Source organism: Anabrus simplex, chromosome 2 (assembly GCF_040414725.1).
Source record: "Anabrus simplex isolate iqAnaSimp1 chromosome 2, ASM4041472v1, whole genome shotgun sequence".
Taxonomy (NCBI): domain Eukaryota; kingdom Metazoa; phylum Arthropoda; class Insecta; order Orthoptera; family Tettigoniidae; genus Anabrus; species Anabrus simplex.
In genome coordinates, this window is record NC_090266.1 from 1,015,272,562 (window position 1) to 1,015,297,260 (window position 24,699).

General features: G+C 39.8%; 1 protein-coding gene across 1 annotated transcript in view; it reads left to right on the top strand.

Annotated features, from left to right (window-relative positions):
- Positions 1-24,699, top strand: part of LOC136863762 (ionotropic receptor 75a) — a 72,573-nt gene that overhangs the window by 12,644 nt on the left and 35,230 nt on the right. Inside the window, exons 2-3 of the mRNA XM_068226075.1 lie at positions 5,420-5,601; positions 24,073-24,299. Coding sequence (XP_068082176.1) covers positions 5,420-5,601; positions 24,073-24,299 — 409 coding nt within the window. The remainder of the gene's footprint in view (positions 1-5,419; positions 5,602-24,072; positions 24,300-24,699) is intronic.

Sequence of the window (24,699 nt, forward strand, 5' to 3'; positions counted from 1 at the left end):
CTATTATTTTAGATATGATTGGAACAATTGAAATGGGTCGATAACTGCCAGGATCCATGACATCTCCATTCTTAAACACAGGAACTGAAACTGTAATTTTTAGTCAGTCTTGGAAAGTCCCCTCCGCCAGTATCCAATTGATGAGGCGAGTTAAAGGAATTATTATATCAATAATTTGTTTAGAATAAAAGTACTCATGCTATAGTAGTCTTCACAGTTTGAAGAATTTAATTCTGAGACTATTTTGCAGACTTTCTTAGGATTTATAACTTGCCATTTAAAGGGCGTCTGTTATTTTCAGGATTTACGCTATTCCTTAGTAGATTGTTGTATAAAGTTTCCTTGTCCCCCAGGGTGTTACTGATATTCATATGTTTGGCACTGTTTATAAAGTATTTATTAAGTACGTTCGGTTCCATTGGCACAGATTTCTCCCTCTTTGCCCTCCCAGTTTCATCATTTATGATGGACCTGGCCGCCTTACATTTATTTTCAGAGTTATTAATTAAAGAAATATTAGCTTGTTGTTTTGCCAGTTGAATTACCTTACGGTAGATTTTTTAATGAGGGTATAATTTTATTTATCTGTTTGTTTTCCTTCTTTTGCTTATTGTAATAGATCATCATTAATCATGATAATAAGAGTAATGCTTAAAATCATATGTACTTTCGACAGTTGTAAGACAAAACAAAACACCAGCTGAAACTACCTCGAAAAATAAACAAATGAACATCAGGTTCGACAACGTGACGACTATAACAAAGAATGTGAAACGGGTAAGGGAAACCATACCAGGATCATGGGGATACGTGGGCTGCAGATTTAAAAAATCAACAGTGATCCCTTGATCTATGAAATTATTCTCCCGACATAAAAATTACAAAAATAAAATGTGAATAAATTTCGTCAATACCAAAACAAGTTACAATAACAGAAAAATGACAAATCATATGCAGTGTGCTAAGGGCTATTCTTCTAAATCGAAGAGGCTAAGTTAAGGATATAAACTAACATAACGCAAACTTCCAAAACACAACAATTAAGGATAATAAGGAAACACATGATATAAGGAATACAATAGTAAGTGAAAATTAACGGAGCTTTCAGTCAATCGCGCCACATAATTGAAACAAGGTGGAAACCAGGAAAACTTAAACTTGTTCCAGAGGCCAGTTCAACTTACTCCCCACACCAAAAACAATTCTGATGCGGGGCAGAGGAAAAACTAGAGTGCAAGAAGAGACTCGAAGTTTCTGGAGGCTACCCCGGAGGAAGATACAATTAATCATTTAATTAAACAGTTTACCAAATTAAAAGAAAGGGGAAACAAACAGGCAAGCCCAGGTGAAAAGCTAATGCATCTTAATAATTGAGTGGTGAGTCTGGGTGTGTAGGGGTAAACTCCTTATGTGAAAAGAAAGGAAATAAATATTGAAGTTAAATTAAGGTGGAAAAATAAACTAACAGCGCTTACCCCAAGGCGGGACGTCCTGGGCGGAAGGATCGCCGAAGTACGTCTGACTCCCTGGACAGGTTAGAAACGAAAGACGACGAATGATTTTTTCGCTCTCTCAAGGAGGGCGAAGCTGGCCCCGATGCGATCACCAGGTAACCAATCAGAGCACAGAAGCTCACCTCCCACCACCCAGACTCACCAATCAAAACTGCTGTATTTTTTTCAAACGCAAGTACTTGTTGTGAATCTTCCTTTTACGAAACTCTTAAAGACGGAGGACGTCTTTCTAGAATCGACGTTTACGTTTCACAATATTAAAGTCTAGAATTTCAAAATATTAGAAAAGATCACTTGACAATAATGAAAACAACCCTTTACAATCTTTAATGTTACAAAATATCACCGAACGATAATGAAAACACAATATTACAAATATTCAACAACAATAATAATAAGGCCACGCGCCGCTTCCTTCCCACTCCCAGCCCTTTCGTATCCCATCGCCTCCTTTCTGTGTCAGTGCGACGTAAAGCATTTTTTTAAAATCTTTCTACTCAATTTTACTTGTACACTGGAAAGAAGGCGGCTATTTGGAAACTCCTGCGCATATTTTCTGCGAGTTTCGGAAGCATTCCGACCACATTACCCATTATGTATGTGTATTTGTCGTTGCTGGACATACCATGTTGACAGCAGCTCTAATACTGCTCTACCAAAAACCACCTACTACTCTGCGTTCTAAAACGAGGCTTACTAAAGCAAGAGGATAGGTTAGACGGGTTCGCTGAGGAGCAAGCAGCGAGCAGTCGTCCGATTGTTATCTCTTCTTATTGTGACGTAACCTGCCTGAGGCAGTAATACCCCTATGAAAAACAGTTATTAGACATACCATTCATCATTATTGCATGCGGGTCACTATAAGTAGAAAGAATGGGGTTGGCGAGCCACCTCGTATACATACGTCCGAATTATTTAAATACCGGTATTGCTAATTTAATGTGAGAACGAGTTACATCTTTGGCAAAAGTACGTTATCTCCATGTTACAAGTAAGTTAATGTTCTAGGAAATATACTTTGATTGGTGAGAATACTGATTCTTAAATAAAATTACAATTTGAAAGCAGTTATGGAACAAAATCTGGGCGTTCGCTCACCATTCTATATCAGGATGATACTATAAAAAAATTTCAGTCATGTCACTGTATACTTTCACTCAGCTGTAATTGCCAGAGGTTCGAAGCTATTATTTTTAAGTTTATATTAGGAAATAACTATTTCCTGTTGCACATTATGAGATGTATTGGTTTGAAGATACTTGATCAAGATAAGTAATGTCTTCTGTTTACACTCGTATCAGCTGGTAATTATTCACGGTTTTTTTACACGGTCAATAATAAATCATTAACTTGGTAATAGAATCAGTGTGTTTGCTTGTACAGAGGTGTCAATTCAAACCAATACGCAGTTCATCAAAGTACCCAATCTTATATATACTGAAAATACAGACAGTGTTCAGGTTACATGATGATAAGCAAGATCCGTCCGCGCTGAGCGTAATTGAACACTTGCAAAAAACGTGTTCATTATCAGGCATGTGACGGGTTATCGAGAAGAGAGACGAGAGCAATTCAAATCACAGAGTAGCATCGTGATCATCGCGAAATATATTCAAATGCCCAAATTGCACGCATTGGAAAAAGAAAATCTAATGCTGGAACTATAACATATAACAGGTTTTAATAAGGATGACAATATGATAATAAGTGAACAAAACTTCGTGAACGTGGCAAAATCCCGAGATATGAAATCCACAGTTACTTCTCTTATCTCAAATAAATTAAGTATTCGTGACTATTTATGTCAGATACCTTGCTATAAAGTACAAATTCAGGACTTGACAAGGACGATGGGATTTACGCTTATCTGACAAAATCATACTCACTTCAACACGTGTGCACACACACACACAAAATGTACTGCTCAAACTGTTCAAACTGCACATATTGGAATAAGAAAATCCAACGCTGGAACTGTGCCAGTTGCCTTCACATATAGCAATTGTTAATAAGAATAAAAATATAATAAAAATATAAGAATAAGAATAAAAATATATAATAAGAATAACAATATATACTTGATTAAATAAATAATTGTATGAAATATCCAAGTCATGCATCTTACTTTAAGCAGGTATTTTAGTGGTCGAACTGGTTTTTATTGTGACTTGGATAAGTTATCATACTTGCCTTCTGCCGGGTAATATGAGGAGTAATTGTTCAGGAAATTCAGAACATTCTTCTGTATAACAGAGATTGAAAGGCAACTTGTTCATTGCCTGATCTAAGTAGGCTGATAGGAAGGATAATTATATTAAACGCACAGAGCACGTGAGTGCTGACACGGCAGGTCACAAGTAAAAATTCTCTACTTCAGTTTCTTTCATGTGTTAAAGATGTTCAGTTCAATCCTGGATGTCTGAGCGTGTAAAAGAGACGAGTTTGAAAATAAAAAAAGCAAAATGTCAATAATAATCCATTATATAGAAACGAAGTACCATTAAGCATAACTCTGCCGCCTTTTACTTCCTTACTTCTTAAGGCGATTGGTTGTAAGCCAAGCAACCGTTTGTATTATATTGACATTGAACAGTTCAGAGGAAATGGGCTTTGAGATAATGTCGAAGGTGATTCTGAAAATTTGTATGGAACCATTTAATTACCAATTCATCATTTCTTGAGTGAATCAATATATAGAGCTCTCTGATTTACGTACCACAGTCTACTTTCTGATTGGTCAGAAGCAGTGATCTTCAGTGTCATTTAACAGTAAGAGTATGAAGAAACATTCTAGTCATCAAATAAGTCGAGTATATTGGAAAACAGGGCTTAATTTTCACGTTGTGCACGAGAGAAGGAAGAATTTAACGAAGTACCGTCGAACACATGACCGAAAATTAGCCCAGGTTCATAAGCTTGAAGCACATATAAGAAAAGGAAAATCAAGTTGAGATTAACGCAACATTTTAACATAAAAAGACCACAGACATTCACTTTGCAGTGAAACAAAACCCAGACAATATTAATGAACATACACAAGCATAAAACTCCAAAATTCTCAATTTTGAATTGAAAGGAAATTAGGTTCTTTCTATGTGTCTCCTAAAAAACAATTTTTGTTACTTATCAGTACTCCTGGTTGATTTTGTTTTGTGGTTAGTATTATATTATTTAGTGAGCAACGGGTATGTTCTGCAAGCAATTTGGGAATGGGACACCCTGAATACCCCTGTTTACATTAACTCTTCAAGATTGCAAGCTGCACAGTCTTCTTCAGTCTTAAATCCACAGTAAAGCCAGGGATAAATTCCACAGCCTCTTAGCCAGCCGCTGACTATACAAGCAATTGTATCTACCTGCGCAGGCAAGTTAAGTAAAAAATAGTGCTACCAAAGTCCTTCGTGAATTCCTATTACTTTATTTCTGTACTTGGAGTGTTATGTAGTATTATGAATCTTTTACTTCTCCCTGGGAGAACTGAACGAGAAGAAAATACCTTACGCAGGTGCTGCAAAGAAAAGGCCTAGGACAGTCTATCAGAGAGCAGGAAAAACTGTAAAAGGAAAGTGGGCTTAAGTTGATATTGAAGATGACACTGAAAATTTGAATGGAGCAGTAACTCAATGACAAATTTCAAGATTCGTCCATTGTAAATTTATTGACTAGTTTCTCGAATTCTATGAACTTTGACAACTGAAACTTACGGTATATGGGAATGATTAACACATTTAGATCGAGCTGTTTTAAAACTAACTTCCTACAATATTTCAAGTATTGAATACAAGTTTGGAAATTGTGAATAAGAACTTGAAATCTGTCATATAGAAATTATTTGAACAACAACTATGATCACTGTCGAACAAAAGCCACGCGAAATATCATGATCACAATATCGTGCTAATTAGGTCCTTTCTTTCAGTTTTGACGTTAAGATCATGGACACTTATGGATGGCAGGTCAATGGAACATTCGATGGTTTGATGGGCCTTCTTCAAAGAAAGGAAGTAGAAATAGCCGCCTCTGCACTCTTCATGAGACATGACCGAATGAAAGTTTTGGACTTCGCTGCTGAAGCCTTCTATTTAAGGTACGCATACTCGTAACTTGCTAATATATAACTCGTTGAAGAATTTATTGTTGTCTGTAATGTGCCAAATTCACTGAAGAATGGTGTTCCTGCTAGATTTCGAAACGAGATACAGCAAAATCTTTCTTCTTCCAAGAAATCCGCAAAAAGAAATACGGGGAAGAGAAATTTTGTTCTTAATAATAATAATAATAATAATAATAATAATAATAATAATAATAATAATAATGTGTGAAAATGGGAAAACCACATTCAGGGCTGCCGACAGTGGGGCTCCAACCCACTATCTCCCGAATACTGGATACTGGTCGCACTTAAGCTACTGCAGCTATCGAGCTCGGTGAAATTTGTTTATCACATATCTCATACCAATGGCTAGGTAGAGTAAATGCTGTTTGATAGAGATATTTCCCACTGCAATAAATGCAGTTGCGCCCAACAAAACGGTTCACGATTGCATAAGGAATTATATTTTCTTCCAGTGTATACTCGTACTTTTGCTGAAACTCATCCATGGCAGGAATGCACAAATTTTGCAAACAAATTGCCCTCAAAGTCTACATCGCCCATAACCTACATACGTAATGTACCGAGTAAAGTGTGGATTATCTTAAGGTTAAGTATAAAATAATATTCTTCTTTCATCTCTCATTCATCAGGGGAGATGCAATCATCCCGAAGTGGAGTGTTTTCGAAGTGAATAAAAGTTATCCCGATAACGTGCGGAACTCTGACGTCTGAAGATGTCAGTGAAGAATCACGCAGAAAACGAGCCAGTGAACGAAGCGTTTTATGTAGATGACGCCGAAACACAACACTTAGTTTATTGGATCTTTGTAATTCACCAACTATCCTTCATATAATTGTTTACGTTGATTGCAAACATGATCAACTTCTTTCTTTATCGCACCCGAAGTGTTCACGAAGACTTCCCTATGTGGAGTGTTTTCAATGTGAATCAAAGTTATCCTAATAATGTACGGAACTCTGACATCTGAAGACGTCAGTGAAGAATCACGCAGAAAGTGAGCCAGTAAATGAAGCGTTTTCTGTGGATGACGCAGACAAGCAACACTTAGTTCATTGGATCTTAGTAATTCATCAACTATCTTTTATATCATTTTTTACTTTGATTGGAAACATGGTCAAATTCTTCCCTTATCGCATCCAAAGTTTTCACAAAGTCAAAGTGAAGTCGTGGGGAAATTACCTCCAAGGTGCTACAACCCTTGGCCTACAAAGTGACCACTGCTCAGCCCTAAGTCCCATAGATTACGAGGTGACACGCGGTCTGAGGGATGGATTATCACGGCCGTAGATCTTGGCTATCAGGACCGTCAGGTAGCACCTGCATTATTCTCATGTAAGCTGAGTTCGACTACGAAACCAGTCCTGAGAATCGGATATACACCTTGAATTCGCATCATAATTTTTTCCAGAGAAATTCTGATAATTTTCTTTTAAAACTTTTTATCCCTCTATTTGAACAAATCCAGTTAAAATTCCAATACCCCACCTTTGAATTGTTCGCGAATATTTAAAATCACTTTCGTTTAAACTATTCCAGTAGTGGCAAACTTTGTTGCACAAATATTTAAATACTGTTCTCTTACGTCAGAGTCTTTACATATCTTCTCATTTTAAATAATTATATTCTTATTTATTTATTTATTTATTTATTTATTTATTTATTTATTTATTTATTTATTTATTTATTTATTTATTTATTTATTTATGTACTTATTTATTTATTTATTGGCTCAGTATATGAAGCCTGCTGTTATGCAAAACCATCTTATACTTCGTCGCTGCCGGGACAAAAACTCCTATGTGGAATATTTTAGATTAGAACTTTGGCCGGTAAGGTTCTGTAATCTAAGGTGCAATTTTGTGTGAATATTGTCAAGGTATTCTCGCTCTTGATAATACATGTGCTGTGTCAGTATATCTCCAAATATATTATCACATAGGTGGTTTTTGTCTCGGCAACGACGATATGCTACATTGTACAAACTAGATTCTTAAATTTCCTAAAGTAATTATGAAATTATACTGTAAAAATTGTGATAAATGCAAGATAAATTTCATAGTTACTATAGAGGAACATTACATTGTATACTCATTTCTAAAGTCTATGCAAAATTTACAGCATTTTCTTTAAAATACATTTCTTCTATAAATGACTCTAATTTAAGCTGAAAGGTAATATCTGGCGCGTATGGTTGCAGATATGAATGGAATGTGTCGATATTTTTGCGATCAGTCCCGTTTGCGATCACTCAGATAAAATGCAAGATTAATTTATTTTTGACGTGCTAAGCATTGTCCCATTTGCGACCACGCTTGTCGGTGTGATCACTCTTGGAATATAATGGGTGGTGTGTATAAAATGAGCATTCACACTTTACTCGCGAATTTAGAGCGGGCACTCCCATTGAGGTGAATAAAAACCGCTGGTCTGTAGCAACCACTCACAGCAGACCTGTGCCCTTGAATACACACTCCAATCCCTCGAGTAGCTGAGTGTGAGCTCCACCTGGTGAATAAAGGTAAAGCAGGCACTCTTCCAGTAAGCGCTTGCTTCGTGTTTCCTTGAGCTAATTCAGTAACTGACACCAAGCGATAGTGCAGAGATCAATATGATGCATATGATGCATATGATTACATTATATAAAATTCGCAGAAAATCATCTCAACTTGAATGCAAAGTGTTATATAGGTTCAGTAAGGAACGCTTTGAATGGGTAGCGGAGAATTTCCTTGGGAATTCTGAAAAAAACAAGAGACGGTGCACAAAAAACGTAGAAAGAATGAGAATATTCTTGCGTTATGATCGTGACCCTGGCTTTCAGAGTGGAGTTGGCGAACACATCGGTGTAATTCGGAGCACTATGTCAAAAACATTTTCTCATGTTTCGACAACAGTAGAGATGAAAGCCGATTATTGGATAAAATATAGAACAAACGTAGCTGAGATGCACGAAGCGCAGCCTAAGTAGCAAGAACGTTTTACCTGCACTCATGTATACAAATTACAAAGCCGCATATTCATTAACAGAAAATGCGCCCATAGCATTAATGAAAAGACCACTTTCAATGTAATGGAAGACATCACCGATGTAGATATATCATGGCCTGGCTCTGCATGTGACTCCCGAATTTGGAGAAACTCCGATGTTTGCAGAGCTATCTGAAAATTCACACCTGCTTGATGACGCAGGTTACGTAATCTCTCCCTGGATGATGACACCGTTTCAAAACACTGTCAATCTTGAACCCAGGGCTTATAATGCTTGTATCATGAGCGAGCAAGTCGTGATAGAAAGATGCCTTCGTCAGATAAAACAGCACTCTGATATTTCGCTAAGCAAAATTAGATTAGCCAGAGAGAAAATCCCATGTGTCATTTTATGCTGTTTTATTCCTCACAACGTCGCGAAGCATTCCAAGATGAATATTCGAAATCAGAATATTTAAATTCTAAGACGACGATTACGTACCGGTTGAACATGCTGGTGTTCGATCGCTATTAGACAGCAGATAAATCAAAATATATTCATGTAGGCCTCTTCATTTGAAACCCTCTACAATTAATACGGTCTCTGACTTTTAAACCTCAAACTTATGTCCTGACATGAAGATACTTTTGACTGATACTCTTCAGCCCTGGCACGGAAGATATATATATAGCATGTGCCCGACCTTGATCATTGTCAGTAAGCGGCTGCTACAGACACTTTAGTTTGGGCTATGTTCATATTCTACATTTTTGTTCACCCGAAATGCGGAGTGGATGCTTATCAGCAGTTAGACATTCAGATACTCAGCAAGCATACGTTAAAGGGATTAGACTAGTTCTTATTCACACCACCCTATAACTTACAAACATTCAGTTTGCTATGGGGGAATTCCGTACTGAAGGACTGGAACGGGGAGACTGCCTTTAAGTAACTGGCGACAACTTCATGCTAGGATTGTGATGCTTAAATTAAATTATTTATGTTTACCGTACCGAGCTCGATAGCTGCAGTCGCTTAACTGCGGCCAGTATCCGGTATTCGGGAGATAGTAGGTTTGAACCCCACTGTCGGGAGCCGTGAAAATGGTTTTCCGTGGTTTCCCGTTTTCACACCAGGCAAATGCTGGGGCTGTACCTTAATTAAGGCCACGGCCGCTTTCTACCCACTCCTAGCCCTTTCCTGTCCCATCGTCGCCATGCGACCTATCTGTGTCGGTGCGACGTAAAGCAACTAGCAAAAAAAAGTATATGTTTACCGTTTGGGTCTGATACGCTAATGTCCTGACTGACAAACAGACACTAAATAGGAACCACTTGTAACTTTAATTCATGGTTACCGGATGGTGTTGTATGTTTAGTCCTCAGCCCGAAGGCTGGTTGGATCCTCAACAGCTCCGCCATTAGCTGTCATAGATGGCCTAGGCATCACTGAAGAGGCGTACTAGGGAAATGAGGAACGAGGTAGTTTCCCGTTGCTTTCCTCACCGAGCCAGAAGTTGCTATTACATATCAGTCTGCCAAGCCCACTGAAATGCATGCACCAACCGACCCTATGAGCAATATTTTCACACCATTCATAACAGGGACTGGCTGCAGAAGGAATGGCATTACTAGCATCACTCATACCTCAGTCACTTTCATTCTGTCAAAGCCAAGGTTAAATCTGAGACAGATCAATGAAAGTAACAAGATTGCTCTGGCCCATACCAGAAGACATAGTGCACTGTAAACACTAGGTCCCGCCAGCAAAGGCATAAAAAAGGCGGTCAACTTCCCCGAACGCGCGACCGTTTTTAAAGCAACTTAGCAGTAAACTTACTTTCTTTTCCCCGTTACACAACAGGAAACACTATTAAACGAATGCATAAATAATGCTCAAACTGTTCAAATATGCAAACTGACACGTTAAACAACTGCTCAAAATATAATTTGCCTACTTTCAGCTATGAGTATGTATGTCAATCACTTTGTCCCTTTTCTTATTACGGGGTCGGAGATGAGGTGAGATGAATTATACGGTAGGTTTTACGGCCGCATTTCTTTCCTGTTACCAACGTAAGTTAAGAAGATAATGAAGATGACATGCATTCTTCATAAGCAGGCAATTGAACTGTTTTCAAGTGATCCTATCTTGTCATCTCATACCAGATTTAAGACAGGGGGTCAAGTGAGCCATGGACCGGCCTAGTCTGCCCTGACACGGAATAAGGTATCGAAATCACCTTCCCATATGTGAAGAAAATTAGCTATTCGGCTTCTCGACAGTGCAATGTTCCAAGCACAGTTTGTTAAAATGTTTAAAAAACACAGGGGTAAACTTCGTAAACTGTCCAGCTTCGCGCTCTTCCGTTTTGGTAACAAATCTGAGAACACATAACAGGTAACTCAGTCACATTCCATTCATTAGACTTTGAAATATTTCAACTCATGTACTGCACATACAGTAATTCATCCAAATGCCTGTGTGATTATCAGCTCTGGCATGATATAACAAACCAAACACTGCGTTCATTTCTGTGAAATTTATGCTAGAATCATCCCCATGACTATTTCAGGTTTTCCTAGTTTCACTAATTATACACTGACCGATGTGATAAAATATTTGCCGGAAGGAAACGACTTCAAGCATTTATTGGGCTACGTGCACCCGGATCCTGGCCTCTGGTTCCTGGCAGACCTAGCAATATAAAGGGTGAATCACCTAAAACGTGCACCCCAAATATTTCTGAAGTGAAAGGTGCTACTGATGTGCTGTTTCTACAACAATGAAGTGTAACCGTGGGCTCATAATTATATCCCATACACATATTTTGATCATTGTTAGAATGTGTATTATTTTAGAAAGATTTTAAAATGGAACAATGCGTACTGACATTAACAAAATAAAACTATAATAAATTAGAATGTCAATGGCGTTCTTCAGGATTACAGTACAAGTAGTGAACGGGCTATCGTAGTTTGGATATTGTAAATACCGTCAGTTGTCTTCTTCATTATACTTATTCATTATTCTTATGTTTGTTTCTTTGCAGTACACCGATTTCATTGTGAATGCCCTTTTAGTTACTTTGTTATAGTCAAAGAAGTAGGACGTGGTGGAAGGTGGCATTTACCAATGCTGAAAAATCCGACATGTTAATAGGGTGTGGAGAATAGAGGAGGAATTCTGTTCGTTCTTGGGATTTTTTACGCGGAACGATATAGCTATCTCAACAATTATTTCTGAACCTGTTCAACCAATTACGTGAAAGTGGAAATGTAACATTTTGAAAATGTAAGTGAAACAAGCGAGCGACTGGTATTTTACTCTGGCAGGGCTCTGCTGCCATCTCAATTTTCACTTATCAGCACCATGATCTTTTAAATGAAATATAAGAAGAATGATTCGATGACGGTAAAGATATTTTAAGTGAACTGCTTGTGGACAAAATCCATTCTCATTTCCTGCTCCGCGAAGTGGTATATGACACCCTTGTTGAAGCCACTGAAGGCCAAAAGATGTCTTTCGATTTATCACATAGCAAGTGACGGACTAAATTTCCTTGTGTACGCATTTTTGTTCTTTATGTCCTTTACGTTATTTTGAAATATTTTAATTCGGTCGACGGGGCCTTAACTTATTTAATTCTGACCTATGTAAAAAACTTTAATTACCACCACTACTTAAGGTACTATAGTGTAAATCAAAACAAATATAATGTTAGTTTCTAACTACGCAGATAAACATTAAACACAAGAATAATGAAATTAACACGAGACTTAAACCCTGACGGTAGAATTTACCCTGCTATTGAAAATATTTACTGTATGATAGTTTTATCTACTGAACGCCTGCACTACTACAGTCATTAATTAATTTACCTTACAGTAGCTAAATAATGTACACACACACTAACAGGCTAACAGCTACTAGGGCACTCTGCGGATGAGGAAGTACTTAACAATTTGACCAACATACAAATGGTGCTATCTCCTTATAGCTACATTTTAATTATTTATAGAATTGAGTTGTTTAAATGGTCGGTAGCCTAAAATTATATAATTATTTTTTAAATGTTTTGGATTGTACCACTAATATTACTCAACGTAAGACTTTGGGGGAAAACCTAGGTACACGTCATTGTTAAGAGTTTGACGATGTTTCTAAGGGCCCGACTGGACAACCCTCACACTTGCCTGCACTCTTCGTTCCGCTGACAAGCCCGTTTCATCGTCCACGCTCCTCCCTCTCCCCGGAGACAAACCAACTCTCGCAACCAGACTGAGGGCTCTATTTCCATAGCCCCAGAGCCTCATGTCTAAAGAGAAAACATCATGCTTGCTGATCAGCATCCACGTACTGCATTTACTTCATCATGGAAGAAGAAAGTGAAAATATTAAACCAAATAATGAAGAAAAAATTGTATAACAAAGTAGCATCCAACAATAAGTTTGAGTTCGCTACATTTGTCCGTCCCTATTGTACCAGTAAAATAGCCCGACATTATGAATTAATATTAAAATTAGCACGAAGTAGGTCTCAGGGCAATTCTGGGTGGTTTCTAGCTAGGGCTTGGTACAGGAGGCAGGGTCCTATCTACAAGAAATTTTTAAAATAGATTGAATAATATATTTTTATTCAGAAAATGAATTTCAAAGTGCACATCACCTTACTGTTGATAGTTGCTGTCTTCAACATCGCCTTTTGATGACCCGTGCTCCCAGTTCACCGAGCTGAACGGGGCTGGAACACGTTCTGGAAGTTGCCAATATTTCGTTGAGATAAGGCCGGAACACCCTGGTTGGTCTGATATGGGTTTGAGTCTCGAACTATCGATGTTCTGGACGGTCTCCGACGCTCTCCGACGATGTTGCAGGGTAATCACTAGTCACATAACTTACACGAGTGTCCAAATGTACACAGCCCCCCGACACTTTGGTTTAACAGCACTGTTTCATTTAATATGGTTGGGATATGCCGTCGAATTCACTCTTTATCTTGTAGATAGAATTTATAAGTTCACTAAAGATGAATATGTGGGTAGCATCCAGATCGGAAGGAAATAAAGCACAGTTCACACATAGAAATAATGAAACTGAAAATTGTTCACGCACTTGGCACTGTTCGTCGTGATTTTCCACAAAATAGAGTAGCACCTGACATCGAAAGAAATGTATGACTGCTCTAGAGTGTATCAAAGACACTGCTGTCAGTTACGTAATAATACTAAACACTTTGACGAAGAACACAGTTCGTTGTTAGGCGCACTTGACATTAAAAAAGGCGACTGTTCGAGAGTTTAGCAAAGACACTGCTGTCAGTCACACACAAATAATTTACACACTGTTCAGAAGAAATAATACACAATTTTGTTTGAATATGGTAAAGAACACAGTTTGAGTTCGGAGTGGAACCTTGGTGTCGTAGCACACGATTATGGTATTCACTTGCACATTGTAATTAATGATATGTTTGTTCAGAGATTAAGTTCTGACTGATATTTTAAAAAAATATCACAGTTCCTAGTATATCGCAGTAGTGTCATATTTAAATTAATATTGATTCAGAGACTAATTTTCTCGCAGGTAAAGTGGTAATAAACTCTGTTCCACAAGAACGAAAGTAAATTATATAGAGAAGTTTCTACATGCGCACAGAATATAAGTTCGATTCGACTGTTGTCACCTAAGTTCAATACATGACTTGTCATAATCAGAGTTCCAACACACGCAAAATGTGCAAGTTCAACTTGACGGATATAATCCGAGCCTACTATAAAAAGACTTTGAATAATTTGATCTTCATCACACGCAAAAATTACAAGTTCAACTTAACTGATAGGCTCAATGTTCATTATAAAGACTTTGTTATACATTACAGTTCACATGCGCACAATTTATAATTTCGACACGACTGTCAGAGTTCAAGTCCCACATGAAGACTTTAAATATTCGAAGATAACCTCTGTCAGCACTTCGACGAACACTGCGGCGTGGAGAGTCAGACTGGACACCCAGCTATGACCGTGTGATCGGGTCTAGTGAGCTCAGCTTATATTCAGCTTGGGGCTCCTACGTCATCAGATAACGTGATCCCCTTGAAGCAGATTATCTCGTGAATCCCTCGACAGATTTTCTTGAGATTCATAATTTGAGACGTTTATGTTATCCTCTTCAATAATACGTATCGCTTATGTCACTGTGATTATTATTACGGAAGTTAAAAAAATGTTCCACATCGAATGTTCACGAAGGCGTGACGTTCATATCAAGAACATACCAGGCCATGCAGGTTACACGCGGCGTCAGGCGGGTAGTCTATCCTGTCCCTGCAGCTACGTCACACACACAGCTGTCTCTGGCTCGCCTGCTCGCTCCTCCGAACGTAAACTCACCGAGTTCGCTCTGAACGTCTTGTGTGATGATGAAGTACAATTAATAGTAAAAAACAGGTCGTGACCGGTACACTATATATACCGGTAGAAGTCGTTCCAATGCAGCCTAGGAGGAACATGCACTATAAAGTGAAATATGTTAACTGTCCGTGTAAAGACGGTGGGCTAGCGCCTTAAAGACCCTCATGCACGAATCGGCACTGGTTAGTTCCCCTGTAATCGAAAGAGGAATTGGCATGAGTCGGGAAATTGTACTACGCGTTCCGAAACGTCGTAAGTTCCATCCATATCAGGACTCTCCCTCCATCAAGAGTTGCATGGAAAATATTACGAGATCATAGTAACTTTTGTACACGGGTATTAAGACAAGGTACAGCCGATTCATCATGCATTTCTTTAGTGATGAAGCAATAATTACAAATATTGGGCTAGTAAACCCCCGAAACATGCACTATTGGTCCGTAAACAGTCCCCATTGGCTTCGTCAGGTGGAAAGTCAGCGTCCATGGAGTTTAAATGTATGGCCGTGGGTCATTTTTTTCATAGAAGGAACACTAGTTTTTCAAAAGTACCTGTTAACAGACCAAATTTAACAGATGTTAGAAGACGTTCCAATGCAGTCTAGGAGGAACCTGTGCTATCACCATAATGGCTGTGCAGTGTATAATGCACGATGTACTACGGCTTGTCCTCACCGATTTATTTCCAAGTAGTTGGATTGGACGAACGGAACGTGTACCTTGACCAGCCCTCTCAACCGATTTGACCACTTTAAAAAGTTTTCTCTGGGGAAAACTAAAATATTCTGTTTTCGACTACACCAGATACAGTTCAATCTCGATACTTCGGCGGTTGGTTAGTCTGGCACGTTTGACAATCCGGCGCTCTCGGGAAACACGTAGACTATCATATTGTCTTCCCTCCCTCCTCTCTTCACTATCTACTAATTATGTACGACGCTTTCTCGCCATAAGCTTTTTCTCCATTGTTATCAACTTTACAACACAGTGTATACAGTAGTACGTACTGTACGTATGTGTGGTACTGTATTTTGTAGTGTGTTTTTCAAGTTTACTATTTGCAATGCCGGCCGAAAGAAGGCACGTGACTTTAAGTTTGTGTCAAAAACAAGAGATAAAAATTAAACTTGACAAAGAAAAAACCATGGCAAACCTAGCACGGACTTATGGCGTCGGACGATCTACAATCTACGACATCAAAGTCAACCGTGTTAAAATCCTGAAGTACGTTAGGACTGCTGACGGAAACTTTAAGGGAAGAAAGAAAGTTAGAACAGGTGAGTGTCCTGAAACGGAAAATGCTTTATTCACTTGTTTTATACAAGAGCGTGCCAGACACAAGCCATTACCGGGTGACATGCTTCGTGAAATGGCAAAATATTTTTACTAAAAAATAATGAAAAAGGACGATTTCCGGGCTTGCGATGGCTGGCTTGACAATTTTAAGAAAGGACTTGGGATTCTTTTCTTAACTGACACGGGAGAAAATTTATCTAGTGATGTTTCAGCCTTTGACTCTTTTCAGAAGAATTTTGAATTAAAAATCCAAGAATTAGGTCTTCTGCCAGAGCAAGTTTACAATACGGATGAAAGTGGTTTATTCTGGAGGATGTTGCCGCATAAGACCTTCGTACACTCTTCCGAAGAAAGTGTCCCAGGAAGAAAAATGTCAAAAGACAGATTGATATTCATGCCTTGTGCAAATTCCACTGGCACACACAAACATCCGTTACTGGTTGTAGGAAAAGCCAAGCATCCGAGGGCATTTCAAAATGTATCTCACTTACCAGTCACCTACAAGAACCGAACCAAAGGATGGGTTACCCGAGATGTTTTTACCGAAGGGTTCATGCGAGATTTTATACCGGCTGTAAAAAGATTTTCAAAAGCCCACAATTTACCTCCTGAAGCTTTGCTACTTCTAGTTAACGCTCCTGGACACCCTAAAGAAGAGGATCTGTATTCCGAAGACAGGCAAATTCAAGTCCTCTACATGCCTCCGAACAGGACACCACTCTTGCAGCCCATGGACCAACATGTAATCCAGCAAATAAAAGTTAATTACAAAAAATAGCTCCTTTCTGGTATAATAAAACAATCGGATGGAGTATAACATTTTTTGAAAACACAAACATTAAAGACGTCGTTCCCATTCTTGCTCACGGCTGGAACAAAGTTAACACTATCCAGTGTTCGTGGAAAATGGTTTGGCCAACGCACCCTGTTTTCAATTATGAAAACGTGGTTGAACATTCTGAAGACGATAACTCTTCTTTACAATTGGCTTCCCAATTTTTGCAAGAGTTTTCTAACAAATGTGAAGTGGATGTTACCCTGACAAGGGACAAGCGAGGAAAATCTTCAGTCCGTGTCTGGCGAAGGAATCCTCAGCCAAATTTGATCCCTGGATGACTAATCTAATGATGACTTGGAGGTTTCCACTCGGCAAACTGTGACCAACAGCGACGCATTGAATGCTCTCAATGTCTGCACTCAATGGGCAGAAGAATATGGCATGGCAAGTGATGATGTCCTGGTGCTTAAACGGATACAAGAGTGCGTTTTTGATAAAATGTATTTAAAAAAATCAAAGATTATTTTTTCATAGGCAAAACCTGTTTAAGTATTACTATTCCAGAAATGGAAATGTACTGTACTTATCTGTAAAATTGTTCTTTACTCCCGATAATCCGGAATTTTTCGATAATCCGGCTGTTGCGAGGTCCCGTATATGTCGGATTATCAAGACTGTACTGTAATAGGAATCAACGTGTTAGTGTTGCCTGGGCTGAAATTTCTGATGAACTGCTAGAACGTGTGCATAAGTCTTTAAATGGCACATTGCAAGCTGAAGCTAGTTGTCGTCATTTTGAACACGATCTTTGAAGGCCAATTCTCTTTCTTCTTCAGAATACAGGTAATGAGCTTATTCACATTTTCCTTAAGTTAGTGCTGACAATTGGATCAGAAAACCACCAGTATTTTAAATTTCCACACTACGACACCTCATAAACTACTTCCTCTGGAATCCTGGAATAAACGCCATTGGAGAACTATTTTAATCTAGGTTTATTTTGTTAATGCCATCCGCAAAAATAAATACACATTCTCATAAATTGAACATTCTGTGTTAGATATACAATTAGGAACTCTTGATTAGACTTCATTTCTGTGAAAGCAGCACTTCAACAACAGCTTCGATTTCAGAAAAATTCGGGGTGAAAATTTTAGGTGAATCACCCTTCTATGGTGACGAAGGGTGCGCACATTCTCAGGTGGTAAAAATTTGAAGTTTAGGCTGTCACTGTACAGGATAGGATACATGGGCTGGGGGGAAGGAAAGCCAGAGGAGAAATCGTGGAAGACAGGTGGGCTAGTGTTGTAATGCCAAGGAAACTTATGGCTAAGGGTTTTTCCCAAGGATTGGGATTATGAGAGTTATCAGTGAAGAATCGGTATGTGTCAATAAAGGTAAATCAGCAGAGTGAAGAGGGAGGTCGGGGAAGTTTTAGAGAGGAAGGATGGGGCAAGGGGAAATGGACCGGTAGGATACGTGACCCTAAAGTAGAGGAGAGGGAAAGGGAGGTGCAACAGATTAGTGAGAGTGAGAAAAGGGGGAAGGAAGTGGATTATGCAGGGTTAAGCAGACCATGTGAAGATGGGATCTAATGAGGAAGGTGAGGTTGCAGCTCTGATCATGGGTGACTCAATTGTTCGGCATGTGGGGAAAGTATGTGGAGGAAAGGGATCCAGGATACTGTGTTACCCAGGAATTAGTTTAAGGCAAATATTGAGGAAAATAAAAGAGAGGAGAAGGTGGTACTTTTTCACGTCCGTAGCAAAGATGTAAGTCAAGCAGGAACAGGTACTAACGTACACTCATGTTCATTAAAACCAGAAAGACTAGATATAAGTAGTTCAAATTCACAGGACATGTGCATTAGTAAGTTCTGAGGAAGTGATTAGCATTTGAACCATATCGATCCTCAGGTGCAAGGTCCACATAGATATCTCGGCGCACCACCACCGACTGCTAAAATGTCCCTGCGGCTCACGTTGTCGCTATAAAGAAGAGGTAACGGATCAGTGTGATATGAGCAGACGTGCCGGATGCCACGCAGACGTATACGAGGATCATACCGTCAAATGACTGAGTTGTAAAGAGGGCGCATTACTGACATGTGAGAACGGGATGCATCCATCCGGGGAAATTGCCGCTCGTGTTGGACGAAGTGTGTCGGCAATACAACGGGTGTATACAGAACCGTTTACAGAAGGCCGTAGAATACGACGAGATGGGTCTGGTCGCACGACCTAGACCACCCCCCGTGAAGATCGACACCCCATCCGAATGGCATTGCAGGACAGATCTCCGTCCTCCTCGGCTCTGGCGCAACGGTGGAGCAGTGTAACACATCGTACACTATCAGGAGTGACAGTCCAGGGTCGTTTATACGGTCTGGGTTACAGGCGCGTCTTCCACTTCTCCGCCTACGTTTGACTAATGTGCATAAACATGCTAGATTGCAATGGTGTACGGAACGACGTCCCTGGGGACAGGAAAGGCAGCAGATAGTGTTTTCGGACGAATCATTGTTCTGTTTGTTTGAAAATGAAGGCCACATTTTGGTTCGCTGCAGACAGAGGGAGAGGCCTTATATTGACTGCATTCGCACAAGACATACAGCGCCAACTCAAGGCTTTATGGTGTAGGGTGCTATTGGATACAACCATAAATCACAGTTGGTGCGTGTCCAGGGCACTGCGACCAGTTTGACCTACGTAAATGACATCATGCGACCAGTAACTATACCCTTTCTGCACGACACTCCAGACGCCATCTTTCAGCAGGACATTGAGCGACCACATGTTGTTGCATGAACACGTGCCTTCTTGTTGTCACAGGATGTCAGACTGTTGCCGTGGCTAGCCCGATCATCGGACTTGTTGCCAATCGAAAATATGTGGGATATGATGAAACGAGGCGTGCGGCGCTGTGAACCAATGCCAAACACCAGAGACGAACTATGGAACCAGGTGAATACAGCATGGATGGCTAGATCCCAGGACGCTATTCAAGCCTAATACGCATCGATGCCATCAAGCATGGAACAATTTATCAATGCGCATGGAGAACCCAGTTCCTACTAGGCAACAGGACACATGTGAACCTAGGTGACTGAAATGCTAATCGTTTCTGCAGAACATGCATACTGTGAATGTGAACTTTATATCTCTAGTCCTTCAAGGTATACTGTTTCATATTAACATGAGTGTAGTTAGGGATTTGTGGGATCTTGTTATGGAAACATGGAAGAAGTATAAGGAAGCAGAGATTGTTATCAGAGGGATCATGCGTAGGAGGAATATTGACTGGAGGGTGATTCTGGGTTTAATTGAGAATATGAAATCGGTATGTTGGGAATTGGGAATGAAATGTGTAGATCATAAGTGTGTGTGTGTGTGGGGGGGGGTAGATGATAGGGATATACGCTCAGATTGACTTTACTTGAACTGCAATGTTTCATAGAAGAAGTTAGGGAGTTTGTTTGGTTATATGGAGTTGCATTGGTAGAATCGGGGTGAACTAGGAATCGTAGGAAGCCTGAAGTCAATTCAGTATGATATAAGATAGTGTTAAACTGTAGAAGTATTAAAAAGAAAGTAATAGAAATAAGGAATTTCATAGATACATGTAGTTATTACATATTGTAATAGGAATTGAATCATGGATGAGAAATGATTGTATGGACACGGAAATTTTCTCACGAGACTGGTGTATTTATCGTAGAGACAAGTTAGGAATGACAGGAGGCGGAGTATCAATACTCGTGAAAGATGTGTCATTGTGTCTCATATCTAGGCTCCTTTTGGTCTGCAATTGCCGTAGAGAATATGTTACTTCAGATAACAGCACTCACCAATCCATACCTCGTAACGAGCTGCATATTATTGGCTTAGGGAATTGACAATATTGCAACCTGTGTGTTATAGATACCTATATTTTTGCTTCAGTGTTTTATTCCAACAATTTCTGTCATGTTGTACGTTACTGTCTGTATTCTTCCGGAGAGAATGCTGCACAGCACCAACAGAAGGTAAAATTAGTAGCAAGTTCGGCGGTTCAACGTTCACAGTATTGCGACCAATCACTTTAAAACGCTGGGAATTCCTCCAGCATCCGACTAAAGGCGGGTTAAGAAATTTCGGTAGACCAACGTCCAAGACAACTAACAGTCATCACATTCATTCACCATATATTATATGATATCAGTACTCTTCACTAAGTAATCGAAAACTCTCCCTATGTTTATTCATACGACCTGAGCGCTGTGCGATTGAAATGCAGTCCCAGTCGGTCAGATATACTATTGTATACATGCACAAGCTGATATATATTGACTGATTATCACAAATGATGGCTGTACATGATTCTCTTAGGTGCTGTGTACAGCATGAGTATACAATTTGCATCTGTACAGTAGATGATGAATTATTTGTAACTTCTTGTAGGAATTAGAATGGAGTTGAGAAAATTATGTCCAAGAGGTACCAAATTCAAAAGTAAAATTTAGCAGAAGAAAGGAAAAACGCTCAGAGTGAAAAACTTAAATTGAAAATTCATTTTAGCACTTTTATTATGTCCATATAGAGTAAATGCACTATTGTAGGAAGCATTTCTGTTAAAACATTTCCAATAGGGTAAGGGACCAATTTGGTAAATTTTGGCACGCACTTATCAGAAAAGTGACCTATTTAAAAATAAAATGATCATATTTGCGTTATTTGGAGTGAAGTTACAGATTAGTTAAACAATATGTAATAAAATCTTCGAACTCAACAATGCAAATTAAATGGAATTTTCTGTTTCTATTGGTCAGGTTCCCCAGGAGTGGATCCTTATTGGCTGCATGGATACGGCCTACAGTGTGTTTTGCCAAATTCATGATCTGGGATTTGGTACTTAATGGAAGGAAATGTGATTTTCAAGGCCATGTTTGACATCGATTTTGGCTGTCTTGGAAGTTTCTTTTCTTTCATGTTATGGAACTTCCTACCAAAATACACTGACTGACAGAGCAAATGCAACACCAAGAAGGAGTGGTCAGAACTTTATGTCAATTGCAGGGTGGACTGACGTCACTGAGGTATGCTCATGATGTGAAATGCGCCGCTGTGCTGCGCACGTAGCGAACGATAAATGGGACACGGCGTTGGCGAATGGCCCACTTCGTACCGTGATTTCTCAGCCGACAGTCATTGTAGAACGTGTTGTCGTGTGCCACAGGACACGTGTATAGCTAAGAATGCCAGGCCGCCGTCAACGGAGGCATTTCCAGCAGACAGACGACTTTACGAGGGGTATGGTGATTGGGCTGAGAAGGGCAGGTTGGTCGCTTCGTCAAATCGCAGCCGATACCCATAGGGATGTGTCCACGGTGCAGCGCCTGTGACGAAGATGGTTGGCGCAGGGACATGTGGCACGTGCGAGGGGTCCAGGCGCAGCCCGAGTGACGTCAGCACGCGAGGATCGGTGCATCCGCCGCCAAGCGGTGGCAGCCCCGCACGCCACGTCAACCGCCATTCTTCAGCATGTGCAAGACACCCTGGCTATTCCAATATCGACCAGAACAATTTCCCGTCGATTGGTTGAAGGAGGCCTGCACTCCCGGCGTCCGCTCAGAAGACTACCATTGACTCCACAGCATAGACGTGCACGCCTGGCATGGTGCCGGGCTAGAGCGACTTGGATGAGGGAATGGCGGAACGTTGTGTTCTCCGATGAGTCACGCTTCTGTTCTGTCAGTGATAGTCACCGCAGACGAGTGTGGCGTCGGCGTGGAGAAAGGTCAAATCCGGCAGTAACTGTGGAGCGCCCTACCGCTAGACAACGCGGCATCATGGTTTGGGGCGCTATTGCGTATGATTCCACGTCACCTCTAGTGCGTATTCAAGGCACGTTAAATGCCCATCGCTACGTGCAGCATGTGCTGCGGCCGGTGGCACTCCCGTACCTTCAGGGGCTGCCCAATGCTCTGTTTCAGCAGGATAATGCCCACCCACACACTGCTCGCATCTCCCAACAGGCTCTACGAGGTGTAATGATGCTTCCGTGGCCAGCGTAATCTCCGGAGCTCTCACCAATCGAACACGTGTGGGATCTCATTGGACGCCGTTTGCAAACTCTGCCCCAGCCTCGTACGGACGACCAACTGTGGCAAATGGTTGACAGAGAATGGAGAACCATCCCTCAGGACACCATCCGCACTCTTATTGACTCTGTACCTCGACGTGTTTCTGCGTGCATCGCCGCTCGCGGTGGTCCTACATCCTACTGAGTCGATGCCGTGCGCATTGTGTAACCTGCATATCGGTTTGAAATAAACATCAATTATTCATCCGTGCCGTCTCTGTTTTTTCCCCAACTTTCATCCCTTTCGAACCACTCCTCCTTGGTGTTGCATTGTCACTGTCAGTCAGTGTATTATGGTTTCCATTATCATGTCAATTTTGAATGTCTTGAATTTCTCACCTCCCGTAAATAAGCTTCTTAGATGTGATGATGATCAGATAATTACAGACCTAATTTAGCCGTAGATTGTCGTCAAATGGATATTTTTAAAAATTCCTTTCTGTAAGTGACACAATGAATGTTTAACTTGCATAAGTTCTCTTTTCTACGATAAGAAAGTTTGTATTTCCCATCTTATCTGATAAAAACTATACAGTGATGTGTAACTGATGGTATACCGTTTCATTTGAGAAAATGATTTTTGCATGGATACGAAATGAAACTTCCTGCAGCCTATATTCATATAGTTTGATGAGACACATGTAATTAAATCCAGTTTTACTCTAAATTTCGGTTGTGATTTTTTAAATATTCTTGTAATAGGCCAGGGTTCAATAGTGTTTTCGTACCACTTATTCATGAATCATTAAATATTATCGTTAAATGAAATACCAACGATGTGCTAAACTGCATCATAATTATTTAATAAATTAAAAATATACTTTATATTTTAACTAAATGTAAGACACATTTGTGTATTTCAGAACGGCGATAATGTTCCGCCAGCCAACGTTGTCCAGCATGAGTAATATCTTCGTCATGCCTTTTAGTAACCCCGTTTGGGTATGTTGCGGCCTCCTCTGCATAATCACTGTGGGTACCTTTGGACTGCAAGTTTTCTCGACCACTAAGCGCAATATTGAAAAGGAAATGACTAATGCCAAATGGATGGATATTGTAACATTTGTTCTGGGAGCTATTTGTCAGCAAGGTACGTGTTGGTGTATTTTCAGTCAATTTTTATCCCATTATGACATGTGTTTGAAGAATCAATAATATTACTAATTTCATCCAACTTTAGATTGCATTAATCAAATTCCACCTGTAGAGCTGTCAAATATATGGCTTCTTTCTCGGACCTAATTTCCATTATTGTTTCTTCACAACTATTCGAAGACAAGCGATGTTACATGTCGTTCTGCCACGGTCCGAAGAGACTTGATATCATTTGCTGTATCGAATAAGTTCTACATTTTCTATTTTTTGTAGTGATTATGAGTTGGGCAGATATTCATGAGGTCGTACGTTAAAACACAACCTGATACTCGTTCTTCAGGGAGAAAGTAAATACAAATGGTCCTGTATATTTTGTAACTGATTTAGTAGAATAG